Genomic DNA, 12,116 nt, shown 5'->3' on the forward strand with positions numbered 1-12,116 from the left:
AGAGGGCCCCATCTGAAAGAACCAGAGCGAGAGAGGGTAGGAGGAGAGTGAATGAGAAAGAGAGAGAGGCAGAGGTATTTATAGAAAAATGGGGCTTCGCGCTACCTTTTCTCGCAAAATAATCATTAGAGGACAAAGTGTCCCAGTTTTTGTATGGGCGCTCTGCGATAGCAGCTAGCTAGGGCTGTGGGCCGGCAGATTTTACCTGCGATGGGGAGCCTGACTTACAGACCGTCTCCTCTCTCTCCCAGCCTCCTTCTCCTCTTTTGCCCCATATCTCTGGTTCTTTGATCCGTGAAAGGGAGACATCAGCATACTTGTACGCTGATGTGACCTCCTGAGAGGGTTTGGGTTGTAGGTCTTGGTGGGGGTGCTGGAGCTGGGTACAGGAGCCAGAGAGAGGGTAAGGGCGTAACTGGGCACCAGAGACGGGGACTTTGGGCTGTTGACTGGACGTGTCCTCGCAAACCTTGACATCTCAGTAGACACCACCAGCGTCAAGATGAGGCGCTTTCTGAGCCGCAAAGGCCGCTTCTCGCTGCGCCAGAGCAAGTCTGGACCTCGCGGTGCCTCCAAAGATTTCTGTAAGTCTTTACTTTAATTCCTTTTCATTATTCCTCTTATCTGCTTCATCCCTCTCTTCTGAAGAGAGGAGGAGAAGAGACAGAAGAGAACAAAAGGACAAAAGCTGTGTGTGTGTATCTAGGTCGCGGGCTTCAGAAATATTTCAGATTTGGAGAAGAGAGAAGAAGGCCGTGGGAAATTTAATCTCAACGGTGGGGTTGCGTGTCCTGGTACATCGAAGAAAGAAATGTTTGATTTAACCAATGTACTTTCTCAGAGGTCTAGATGTCCCAATTTATTTTGACACGTTACTTTAGACTTTGTTGTTTTATGACACAATACATGGAGACTTTCAAAGTGAAATATAGAACGACGTGTTCTCACTGTGTTCTGAACTTTTATTCAGATAATCCGGGGCGCGTACATTTTCATAACACCATCACTTTTTTATTTTCCCTGCAAAGTCAGTGTAGAACTATGTAATGATGCCACTGTTGACAGCTTTTCTCGATTGAAATGTCTCAAACTGATCTGACCATCCATTTCTTGTTCACTTTAAGAAATCCACATACAATAGGCTACCTTTACACATTGGTACTGAGTGAGAGAAAGAGAGAGAGAAAGAGAGAGTGTGTGTGCGTGAGTGTGTCTTCATGCACCCGTTTCTAAGAGAGAGAGATAGAGAGAGATACAGAAAGAGACAGAGGGAGAAAGAGAGAGAGTGTGTGTGTGTGTGTGTGTGTGTGTGTGTGTGTGTGTGTGTGTGTGTGTGTGTGTGTGTGTGTGTGTGTGTGTGTGTGTGTGTGTGTGTGTGTGTGTGTGTGTGTGTGTGTGTGTGTGTGTGTGTGTGTGTCTTCATGCACCCGTTTCTAAAAGAGAGAGATACAGAAAGAGACAGAGGGAGAAAGAGAGAGAGAGTGTGTGTGTCTTCATGCACCCCTTCATAATGAGAGAAAGATTGCCACTTAAGTCATTGAATTTGCATAAACTGCCTGCTGTAGTCATGAAACCTATTCATCTTTTCATTAAACATTCATCCTCATAGGATCATCATATGGCCTATTAAATGAATAAGGCTGTGGCTGTAGACTCCAGTGTTAGGAGGTTAACAGTCTGGTACAGGAGAGAGTGAGGAGAATGAATGGGTACATCTCAATAATCTAAAGACGTTTCCTCCCCTTGTATCCACCTTTCCCTCAACTGCACTGATCTGAAACAACTTGACAAGATAAAGCAAGTCATTTTGATAGGCCTCGATCTGCCACTTTTCCTTCAGCTATCGCGTCGGTTCAGATCAGTGCAGATGAGTGAGAGGAGACGAGGATAGGAAGCCATTTTGTGGTGTTGAGTGGCACCCGCTGACTGCAGTATGAGAATGAGGCCAGTGACCAGGGGAGGGCCAGCAGTTCAGAACAGAAAGATATGACAGACATAGGCTGAGTCCCAACAGTCTAAAACAGCATCATTCTGTTCTGTCCTTCATGATCACTGGTCTTAAAGCAAGTTGATCTGTAAAAACAATATGGTGGAAACGTATTCAGTTTGACCTGTTCTTGACGGAGAGGACAGGTGGGCTCAAAACTATGTGGTGCTAATATTTGATCTCTCTAAACATTGACTATATTCACTCTTCAAAATAAAAGTATATTCGTTATTGATTGTGTTATTTCTCATTGATTGCTATTATATAATAAAGTCAAGTTTTTTCCAATAGTTGATGTTCCACTCTCGAACCCTCCAAGCGGGGCGTTATACTATGGAGGTATGATAGTGTCTGTTAAAAAGTGATACCATTGTGTTCGACCATTGTGGATGTCCCTTAAGAGCAGAAAAACCTTCTCAACCCATTTCATTCTTGTGACGCTTCAGTCTCTGGTTCTCTCGCCCATTCAGATGATGCTTTCCGTCAACAAATGGGCTGTCCTCCAATGAATAATCCAATGAATATCAGTAAGACTTTTAAACTAGTTTCAAGTCCCAGATCTGGGTTCAAATAGTTTTAGCGTTTGGTTTAGCCTGCCTGGGGTTCCAGTTGGGTGGGGTTTGTAGTTTTGCAACTATTCCATTGGTTCCATTGTGCCAGGCAAGCTCAATCAAGCCCAGATAAAGTATTTCAACCCAGGTCAGTCAAGTACAGCTACATTGTAGTAGTCTCTTCACTGCCACTTGTCTCCACCTCTGAGACAAGCAACTGTGAAAAGAGACTACAATGTAGTTAAAGGTAGACTCAGCGATACAAATGTACCATTAGCAGATCGGGACGACTTCCAAAACATCAAAGAGCGCGAAGCAAGAGGCAAATCTCCTCCGCAGTTGTTGTCACGCAGCTATCATGTTGCAGGAGAGTGACGCAAACTCTCGTGAACATGTGCAGATGCTCTGTGGTGTGCATGCTCACAAGTGCAGCCTCTTGCATGGCACTCACTCTCCAGTATCTTTGGTTCTTCACACAGCTGCTCATATCGCTGAGTCTCCATTTAAATGGTATCATACTGTGACATTGCATGACATTGTTATTAAAATAATCTACACTCTTATGCCCCAAATACATCAAGGTACCCTGGTTTTACCTGGCTCTGTCTTCAGTGTGTTCAGGTCATCCCAGGTTATCAGACCCTGCTTTGGATCCCTGGTCCAGAGGCAGGTCTGACCATGGTCTTACCTGGGTCTCCACCAGTGTATTTGGGGAAACCTGGATTCTCATTATAGTCCCTGAATTCCCGCCACGCCTCCTACTGGTGTAAAACAAATAAGGACCCATGAGGTTTTACCATTCTATCACAGCAGGAGGCGTGCATGTGACTGGATCTATAATCTGGTATATTTGGGGATAGTATTTGAGAAAAGCATGGACTCTAGACCCTGGTAATAGCAGTGTTTGTGTTAGAAGTATCCTGGTCCCAGATCTGTTTGTGCTCTTGTCAACTACATTGCTGTCATTGCCAAGTCAAACATGTTCCATAAGGAGTTGTCAAGACAGCAGAAACAGACTGGCACCCAGGCTATGTATAACAGGCTTAAGTAACCAACCCAATCCTGACTACTCTCCAGACCTGACCCTCCCGGCTACCAATCAGAACTGGCCGGAGGAGTTTGGGTTCACTCTGGGGGGCGCGGGCCCCAGCTACATCCTGTCTGTGATTGAGGGCAGCAGTGCCTACCTGGCGGGCCTGCAGCCTGGGGACCAGGTGGTGGACATCGAGGGCCAGGAGGTGTCCTCTCTCAGCACCCAGGCCCTGGTGGCCCTGGCACAGACTCTGAAGACTGTACCCCCCAGCATCGGAGTGGTGTCACGCATAGAACAGGTCTGGAACAGTTGGGAAATCATTTAGGCTTCAGTGATGCAGATAGTGGACATTTGACCTCGGTTTTTCACTAGAGACATTTTTTAAAGACAGATAGGAGTTGGTTGTGACAGTGTTGTTGCATGTTACCTAAGCCTCAGTGTGATCACTACTACTGATCTGGAACTGTGAGCTGGGTAACACATAAGTCTAGGGCAAAATGACATGTACTTTCAAAACAATCTCCATTACTTTCCATGCAGATACTTATCAAATAGACAGTTTATTGACTTCACATCTAATTTTAATCTGACTGTTGCTTCCCCTTCCCTAGATGGACATCAACCCAGGCCCTGACGGCCGTTTTGGCTTCACCATCGTGGGAGACTGCCCCCTCTTGGTGGATGACTGCCTGCCCAACTCCCCGGCGGGCCGCAGCGGCCTCCGGGCCGGTGACTACGTCATAGAGGTCAACGGGATCCCCGTCAAGCATCACGAAACGGCGGCGGCCATGATCAAGGTGGCACAGGGGCGCCCACTGCGTCTGGGTGTGCTCAGTATGAGACGGAGGATCAAGCGCCTCAGCCACAGTATGAGGGAGGTGTCACTGAGTGGGGATAGTGTCAGGCAGGACCGTGCACACAAGGCCCTGGAGTTTAACAAGAAGGTGTGTGGGTGGCAGGGGTGTGTGCCTGCATATTTGTCTTCTGTCTCTGTCTCTGCATCTGTCTCCATCTCTGTGTCTGTTTCCGTCTCCAACTCTGTCTCTGTCTGTGTCTCCGTCTGTGGAGGTCTCCACACTCACAAGCCCACAGAGGTCAACAGGAAGTTGTGTTTATCTTCTTCTTGCAGGTGGAGGAGGTGCTTGGTGATGAGCCAGATATAAAGGAACAGCTGTTTGGTGTTCTGAAGCAGTACGCAGCCGAGCGGAACGTGGAGAACCTAGCTGAAGCCCTCCCAGACATCTTAATCAATGAGGACCATCAGCAGCTGATTGACAGCGTCAGGTACCAATCAGCTGATTATAACACGCTGTCATGCCGCATCTTTGTGGCATTGGGTCATGGTCGGGTCAGACAAGGGCCCGGTTTCCCGATAAGCTTACGAATATTTGAACAATGCATTGTTCCTAAAACGGCCAAAGTTGTCACATGCGTTTCCCAAAACACCACATAGAGAGCACGTTCACTAAGTGCGTCGTTAGAAAGAGAATGATTCCACAATACTGACGACGGATCAGCTCCTAGAGAGATATTGTCACCTATGGCTGCAAATATTGAGGCGATTTAGACTATTCTAATGCTTACCCTACAAAGGACAGTTCGAAATGTACTGGGGGGGGGGGGGGGGGGGGCTTGATCAACTCAAGGTGTCATTAAAAAAAAGCACCCCCTCCCCAACAGTTGAAAAGTATATGGCAAATAGAAATCAAAACTGGAGGGTGTTTAGAGTAGGTGTTGAGGGGAGCTGAAGGGTGGGACTAAAAATAACAAGATAACTAATGTAAAATATACTGTGTCTGTAAAATTTATATAGTATGTACTATATGAGCTGGAAGTAGAAGCCTAAGTGTTGTCCATTAGTTTACTTAAATTAGGGGAGGGGTGGTAGGGTTAGGGGAAATAATAAAGGAAAATATATATTTTTTAAAATATACCAGTCAAAAGTTTGGACACACCAACTCATTCAAAACTATGAAATAACACATATGGAATCATGTAGTAACCAATAAAGTGTTTAAGAAATCAAAATCTATTTTAGATTTTAGATTCTTCAAAGTAGCCACCCTTTCCCTTGATGACAGCTTTGCATCCTTTTGGCATTCTCTCAACCAGCTTTATCTGGAATGCTTTTCCAACAGTCTTGAAGGAGTTCCAACATATGCTGAGCACTTGTTGGCTGCTTTTCCTTCAATCTGTGGTCCAACTCATCCCAAACCATCTCAATTGGGTTGAGGTCTGGTAATTGTGGAAGCCAGGTCATCTGATGCAGCACTCAATCACTCTCCTTCTTGGAGCCCTTACACAGCCTGGTGGTGTGTTTTGGGTCATTGCACTATTGAAAAACAAATGATAGTCCCACTAAGCACAAACCAGATGAGATGGCCTATTGCTGCAGAATGCTGTGGTAGCCATGCTGGTTAAGTGTGCCTTGAATTCTAAATAAATCACAGACAGTGTCACCAGCAAAGCACCATCACACCTCCTCCTCCATGCTTCACGGTGGGAACCACACATCCGAAGATCATCCGTTCACCTACTCTGCGTCTCATAAAGACACGGTGGTTGGAACAAAAAATCTCAAATTTGGCCTCATCAGACCAAAGGACAGATTTCCACCGGTCTAATGTCCATTGCTCGTGATTCTTGGCCCAAACAAGTCTCTTCTTATTATTGGTGTCCTTTAGTAGTGTTTTTTTGTTGTTGCAGCAATTCGACCATGAAGGCCTGATTGTTCTCTGAACAGTTGATGTTGAGATCTGTCTGTTACTTGAACTCTGTGAAGCATTTATTTGGGCTGCAATTTCTGAGGCTGGTAACTCTAATGAACTTATCCTCTGCAGCAGAGGTAATTCTGGGTCTTCCGTTCACTGTTGTGGTCCTCATGAGAGCCAGTTCCATCATTGATGGTTTTTGCGACTGCACTTGAAGAGACTTTCAAAGTTCTTGAAATGTTCCTCATTGACTGATCTTCATGTCTTAAAATAATGATGGGCTGTCATTTATTTTTGCTTATTTGAGCTGTTCTTGCCATAATATGGACTTGATCTTTTACCAAATAGGGCTATCTTCTGTATACCTCCCCTACCTTGTCACAACACAACTGATTGGCTCAAACTAATTAAGAAGGAAATACATTTCACAAATTAACTTTTAACAAGGCACACCTGTTAATTGAAATGCATTCCAGGTAGCTTCCTCATGAAGCTGGTTGAGAGAATGCCAAGAGTGTGCAAAGCTGCCATCAAGGCAAAATATTGCTACTTTGAAGAATATTTACTTTTTAGTAAAGCCAGACTGTCTATGTATGCGGATGACTCAATACAATACACGTCAGCTACTACAGTGACTGAAATGACTGCAACACTCAACAAAGAGCTGCAGTTAGTTTCAGAGTGGGTGGCACAGAATAAGTTAGCCCACAATATTTCTAAAAGTAAAAGCATTGTATTTGGAACCAAACACTCACTAAACCCTAAACCTCAAATAAATCTTGTAATAAATAATGTCGAAACTGAGCAGGTTGAGATGACTAAACTGCTTGGAGTAACCCTAGATTGTAAACTGTCATGGTCAAAACGTATTGATGCAGTAGTAGCTAAGATGGGGAGAAGTCTGTCTATAATAAAGCGATGCTCTGCCTTCTTAACATCACTATCAACAAGGCAGGTCCTACAGGCCCTGGTTTTGTGGCACCTTGACTACTGTTCAGTCGTGTGGTCAGGTGCCACAAAAAGGATAGATTGACTTAATCACTACCTTTATTTATGAGAGGTTATTGACATGTTGATGCACCGAGCTGTCTGACTAAACTACCGGCACACAGCTCGGACACCCATGCATAACCCACAAGACATGCCACAAGAGGTCTCTTCACAATCCCCAAGTCCAGAACAGACTATGGGAGGCACATAATACTACATAGAGCCATGACTACATGGAACTCTATTCCACATCAAGTAACTGACGCAAGCAGTAAAATTAGATTTTAAAAACAGATTAAAAAACACCTTATGGAACAGCGGGGACTGTGAAGCAGCACAAACATTTGTACAGACACACGCACACACACACACACACATGCACTCGCACACACACACACACACACACACACACACACACACACACACACACACACACACACACACACACACACACACACACACACACACACACACACACACACACACACACACACACACACACACACACACACACACACACACACACACACACACACACACACACACACACACTACACATACACATGGATTTAGTAATGTAGATATGTGGTGGAGTAGGGGCCTGAGGGCACACAGTGTGTTGTGAGATCTGTGAATGTATTGTAATGTTTTTAAAATTGTATAAACTGCCTTAATTTTTCTGGACCCCAGGAAGAGTTGCCAAAAGCAGCAGCTAATGGGGATCCATAATAAATACAAATAGCTGGTTGAGAGAATGCCAAGAGTGTGCAAAGCTGTCATGAAGGCAAAGGGGGGCTACTTTGAAGAATCTAAAATCTAAAATAGATTTTGATTTGTTAAACACTTTTTTGGTTGATATATGATTCCATATGTGTTATTTCATAGTGTTGATGTCTTCACTATTATTCTACAATGTAGAAAATAGTAAAAATAAAGAAAAACAGTTGAATGAGTTGGTGTGTCCAAACTTTTGACTGGTACTGTATATATTTAAGATAATATATATATAAAAAAATATATAAGGGGGATTGGAAATGATGCAGACAATTACATTGATAGAAGCCACAGATATATATTAAAACTGATCCACCCCCTAAAAAAAAACAAATGCACGCACACACACACAATCTCTTTGAGAGTCATATAGTTCTCTGAGTCACATCCTGTCATAGTGACTAGCGACTCTTCTCCCTGATGTTTTTTTTATGGAGCTTCCAAGCATCACAAAGCACAAACACATTTGAGCACAACAGATTCAAACAAACGTCCTTATCACACCCACCCACCCATGGCAAAATATACAACAAAGACTAACAGTGACAGTATCATTGGTACACACTCATACACAGTGGTGGACAGATATTCAGTTACCAAGCTGATATAATCAGGACAGCATATTCATATTTTAGAGTGAGTGAACAGCCTTGGTGCCAGACCTGAGTTTGAAGATGCAGTTTGTGTTTGTATGTGTGTGATATGATTAGTGCTTTGATACTGGATATGTTTCATCAAGGTTGCTCACAGGGAAGCTCAGACATGTGACATGCTATGATGTCCATATACATACTGTATATAATGTTTATGATCTATGGTCAAGTCTTAGTTTCATCACATGGTGTAGTATTCCTAATTGCCCTCAGGGGGACTAATACCGTTGTATTGAATTGAATGGAACCTGATTGAGTTGCACATTTTTATTAGTATGTTTTCATACTATTGTGAGAACATATGGAGCAGTCCTGGAAAACTGAATCCTTTGAGCAATACGAAATTCATCTCGTCCATTTAGATTGGTTCAGTTCAGCTCACCTGGATGACTTACTGTGCATTGGATCAGAACAATGGATTTTACCCACGGGGGAGCTTTGAATGTTCATTGTAATTAATCATATTCAAGTGGTCTACCCTTTGTGTTTTAGTGTTCTACTACACAGAAATGAGCTTGGGGAGAGTCGAATAGACCTTAGTGTGTTTAATGGACCAGGACCAGTAAGTGTGCTGATATAGGATTAGTTTAGCCTTTTAGATCGTATTGAATATAATTATATGGACAGGGGGGACCTGATTCTAGATCAGAACTCCTACTCAGAGATGCTTTATAAATACAGGCCCTGGCTGAGGTATTAATCGATATGGTAGTCTTGAACAACAATCGGTCTGCATTGGAGGAACAAGAGCAATTTAATTGCGTAACAATCAATATTTCATAGAAAAACTGCTTTCCTCATACTTTTTCCTCAGAATGGTGGCAGGAACAGAATCAGTTATGTGGCGAAGCTCAATGACTTTGATCAGATGTCACCAGTGGGCTGTCTCGTGGTGAGGACTGTCTGTTTGAAATCCTCCTCAGGCTGGAGATGTCAGTTTGGTTTGCATACTCCATGGTAACATCCCAAATGGTGCCCTGTTCCCTATAAGGTGCACTATTTTAGACCAGGCTCTTCTCTAAACTAGTGCACTATGTAGGTAAGAGGATGGCATTTAGGGACGCAGACCATTTATCTGTCAAAGTCCCCAGGGAATATCACGTTTCTTTCTTCTCAGCATTGATAGCGAAGTAGAAAATGAACACTTTTGTGTGCGCAGGCACTTTCTGTGTGTCTGAGAGACTTATACACACACACACATTTTCTGCATCTCATTGTTGATTATGATCGTTTTTTCAGTCCCTTTATCCAGCTCTTAGCTTCTCTGCAGGCACTTTGCTGTTGGTGGTAGAGAGATGCACACACAGTCACACTCACATCTGCTGCATCTGCACACTGCAGTGACAGGCTTTGGACACACACACACATGCGCACACACACATAGTTTCTTCCTCTGGTTTGGATTTCTGAACCCTGCAGAAAGCGATGCTGCTGCTGATGACCTGCTTCAGGTGAGTACTGCCGCCTGGTGATCTGAGTGATGTCAGTACTGTGATTTGGGCAGGTGTTGTGAAATAGACAGTTATGCAGGGGTTGTGTACTCCATAAGATACAGTAGAGGGGCGGCAGGTAGCCTAGCGGTTAGAGCATTGGGCCAGTAACCGAAAGGTTGCTGGTTCGAAAACCTGAGCCGACAAGGTGAAAAATCTGTCTATGTGCCCTTGAGCAAGGCACTTTACACTAATTTGATCCAGGGGCGCTGTACTATTATTAGTGACCCTGTTAAACACATTTCACTGTATCTGTCTAGTGTATGTGACAATAAAACATATATTTATTTTTATAGTGTGGGAAGGAATTTGGTTTGTTTGACTAAGCCTTTGGCCAGTTTGATTAGTTTTGTGTTCCTCTCATCTTCCTGTACTTGATAATGCCCTGAGGCCAGCTGTGATGGTTAAATGTCATAGAGTTTGGAGTTTAGAAGATTGCTGCTATTTGTCAACAACTGTACTAATGATGGTTGGTAGACAGGACTGTTTTGTCAGAACGCAATGGTACTAATACTTAGTTGATAGCTACTGTAGGCTACCAACGGTGGGGGTTCTAGTTTACGTATTATCAATTGTCAAAATAAATGAATGTCCTGGCTTCTCAATGGGCGTTGTTTGTTGCTTTCTCCTTCTTATAAATTGTGTGCAGTGACGATGAGTTTCTCTCACCATCAAGGAATATTCCTAGCTCGCTCTCCCCCCCTCCAAAAACAGAAGGCTCATATTATTATTGCATAACCAATGTTGAATGGAGACTGGAGAGAGTTTAGTCTGCTCCCTCCCTCAGTGGGAGGGGAGGTAAGAGGTAATGTAACATAATGTGACAGATGTGATAATGGGAGAAGATAATGTAATTTGGGTCTCATTTGTATCTGTCACAGCAAAATCTTACTCCCAAAGACTTCTCTCTTCTCTGCTCTCATCAGGGGCGTTTTGTAGGATTTGAAGACATTTGGGGCTTAGCCCAAAGCCAGTAGGGGTGTCCGGAGGCATTCTCCCCCAGCCCAAAAAAAGAAAGGAATTTCAACAGCTAAATGCATTCATTTGGTGCACTTTGAGATGCATATTGAGAGATTAGAACATTGAGAGATTTGTATTTATTATGGATCCCCATTATGGATCCCCTGGACCCAAGGCAGCAGCTACTCTTTCTTAGAAGAAGTAACTTGCACCTTCCCACCTCCCACAGTAGACATTGCCAGTACTCAATTGCAAATCTACTGTCTCTACTCTGGAACGCTCTCTACTCTCTTCTCTGGACCAAATACATCTACAATGTATTGCCAAAAACCTCCATACCACTCAACAACTTCAAACAGAATCTGGCCTGTCCAATGAGCCAAACTGATTAAAGAATCCCACAGTACCCAATCTCACTCACTCACTCATACACACACACACACACACATGCACGCACGCACGCTGTGCAGTAATTAGAATCCATAGAGCAACTTTAAGTGATACAGTCCACTGTGTGCTCACCCCTCCTCTGCCTCTTGTCTGCCCTCTTCTGTTGCTGTATCTTAGTATTTTATGTTCCTGTGTCTTGTCTACCCTCCTCTCTTTTCCTGTCCTGGTTGTAAAAAATGTTTTAATAGTAATTTCAGTGGCTTTTTCACCTAACCTGCAAATTCTTTGTAAACCATGTTTTATGTTTTCATTGTCAGTATTTCACCTGTTTTAATTTGTGCAAATAAATAATCTACAAGCAGCTTGAAGTGATACAGTCTACTGTGTGCTCAACCCACCTCTGTTCTCGCTCCATCTGCGCTCTTCTGTCACTTAACCTCTCTAGGGTACGTGAGACCGTAGCGTCCCACCTCTTCAACAACCAGTGAAACTGCAGGGCGCCAAATTCAAAACGACAGAAATCCTATAATTAAAATTCCTCAAACATACATGTATTTTACACCATTTTAAAGATGCA

General features: G+C 43.6%; 1 protein-coding gene across 5 annotated transcripts in view; it reads left to right on the plus strand.

Moving 5' to 3' along the window:
• The first annotated feature begins 78 nt into the window (after positions 1-78).
• The window catches only part of grid2ipa (glutamate receptor, ionotropic, delta 2 (Grid2) interacting protein, a), a 58,761-nt gene continuing 46,723 nt past the window's right edge, over positions 79-12,116 (plus strand). For 2 of the 5 annotated variants that reach the window (XM_071396075.1, XM_071396066.1), the window contains exons 1-5: positions 79-584; positions 2,458-2,514; positions 3,616-3,869; positions 4,183-4,515; positions 4,701-4,855. In XM_071396075.1, the coding sequence (XP_071252176.1) occupies positions 503-584; positions 2,458-2,514; positions 3,616-3,869; positions 4,183-4,515; positions 4,701-4,855 (881 nt within the window). In that variant the 5' untranslated portion in view covers positions 79-502. Of the gene's footprint in view, positions 585-2,278; positions 2,327-2,457; positions 2,515-3,615; positions 3,870-4,182; positions 4,516-4,700; positions 4,856-12,116 lie in introns of all 5 variants that reach the window. The other 3 variants (XM_071396082.1, XM_071396056.1, XM_071396046.1) reach the window with 3 other exon arrangements.

Source organism: Salvelinus alpinus, chromosome 1 (assembly GCF_045679555.1).
Source record: "Salvelinus alpinus chromosome 1, SLU_Salpinus.1, whole genome shotgun sequence".
In the NCBI taxonomy this organism is placed as follows: Eukaryota; Metazoa; Chordata; class Actinopteri; order Salmoniformes; family Salmonidae; genus Salvelinus; species Salvelinus alpinus.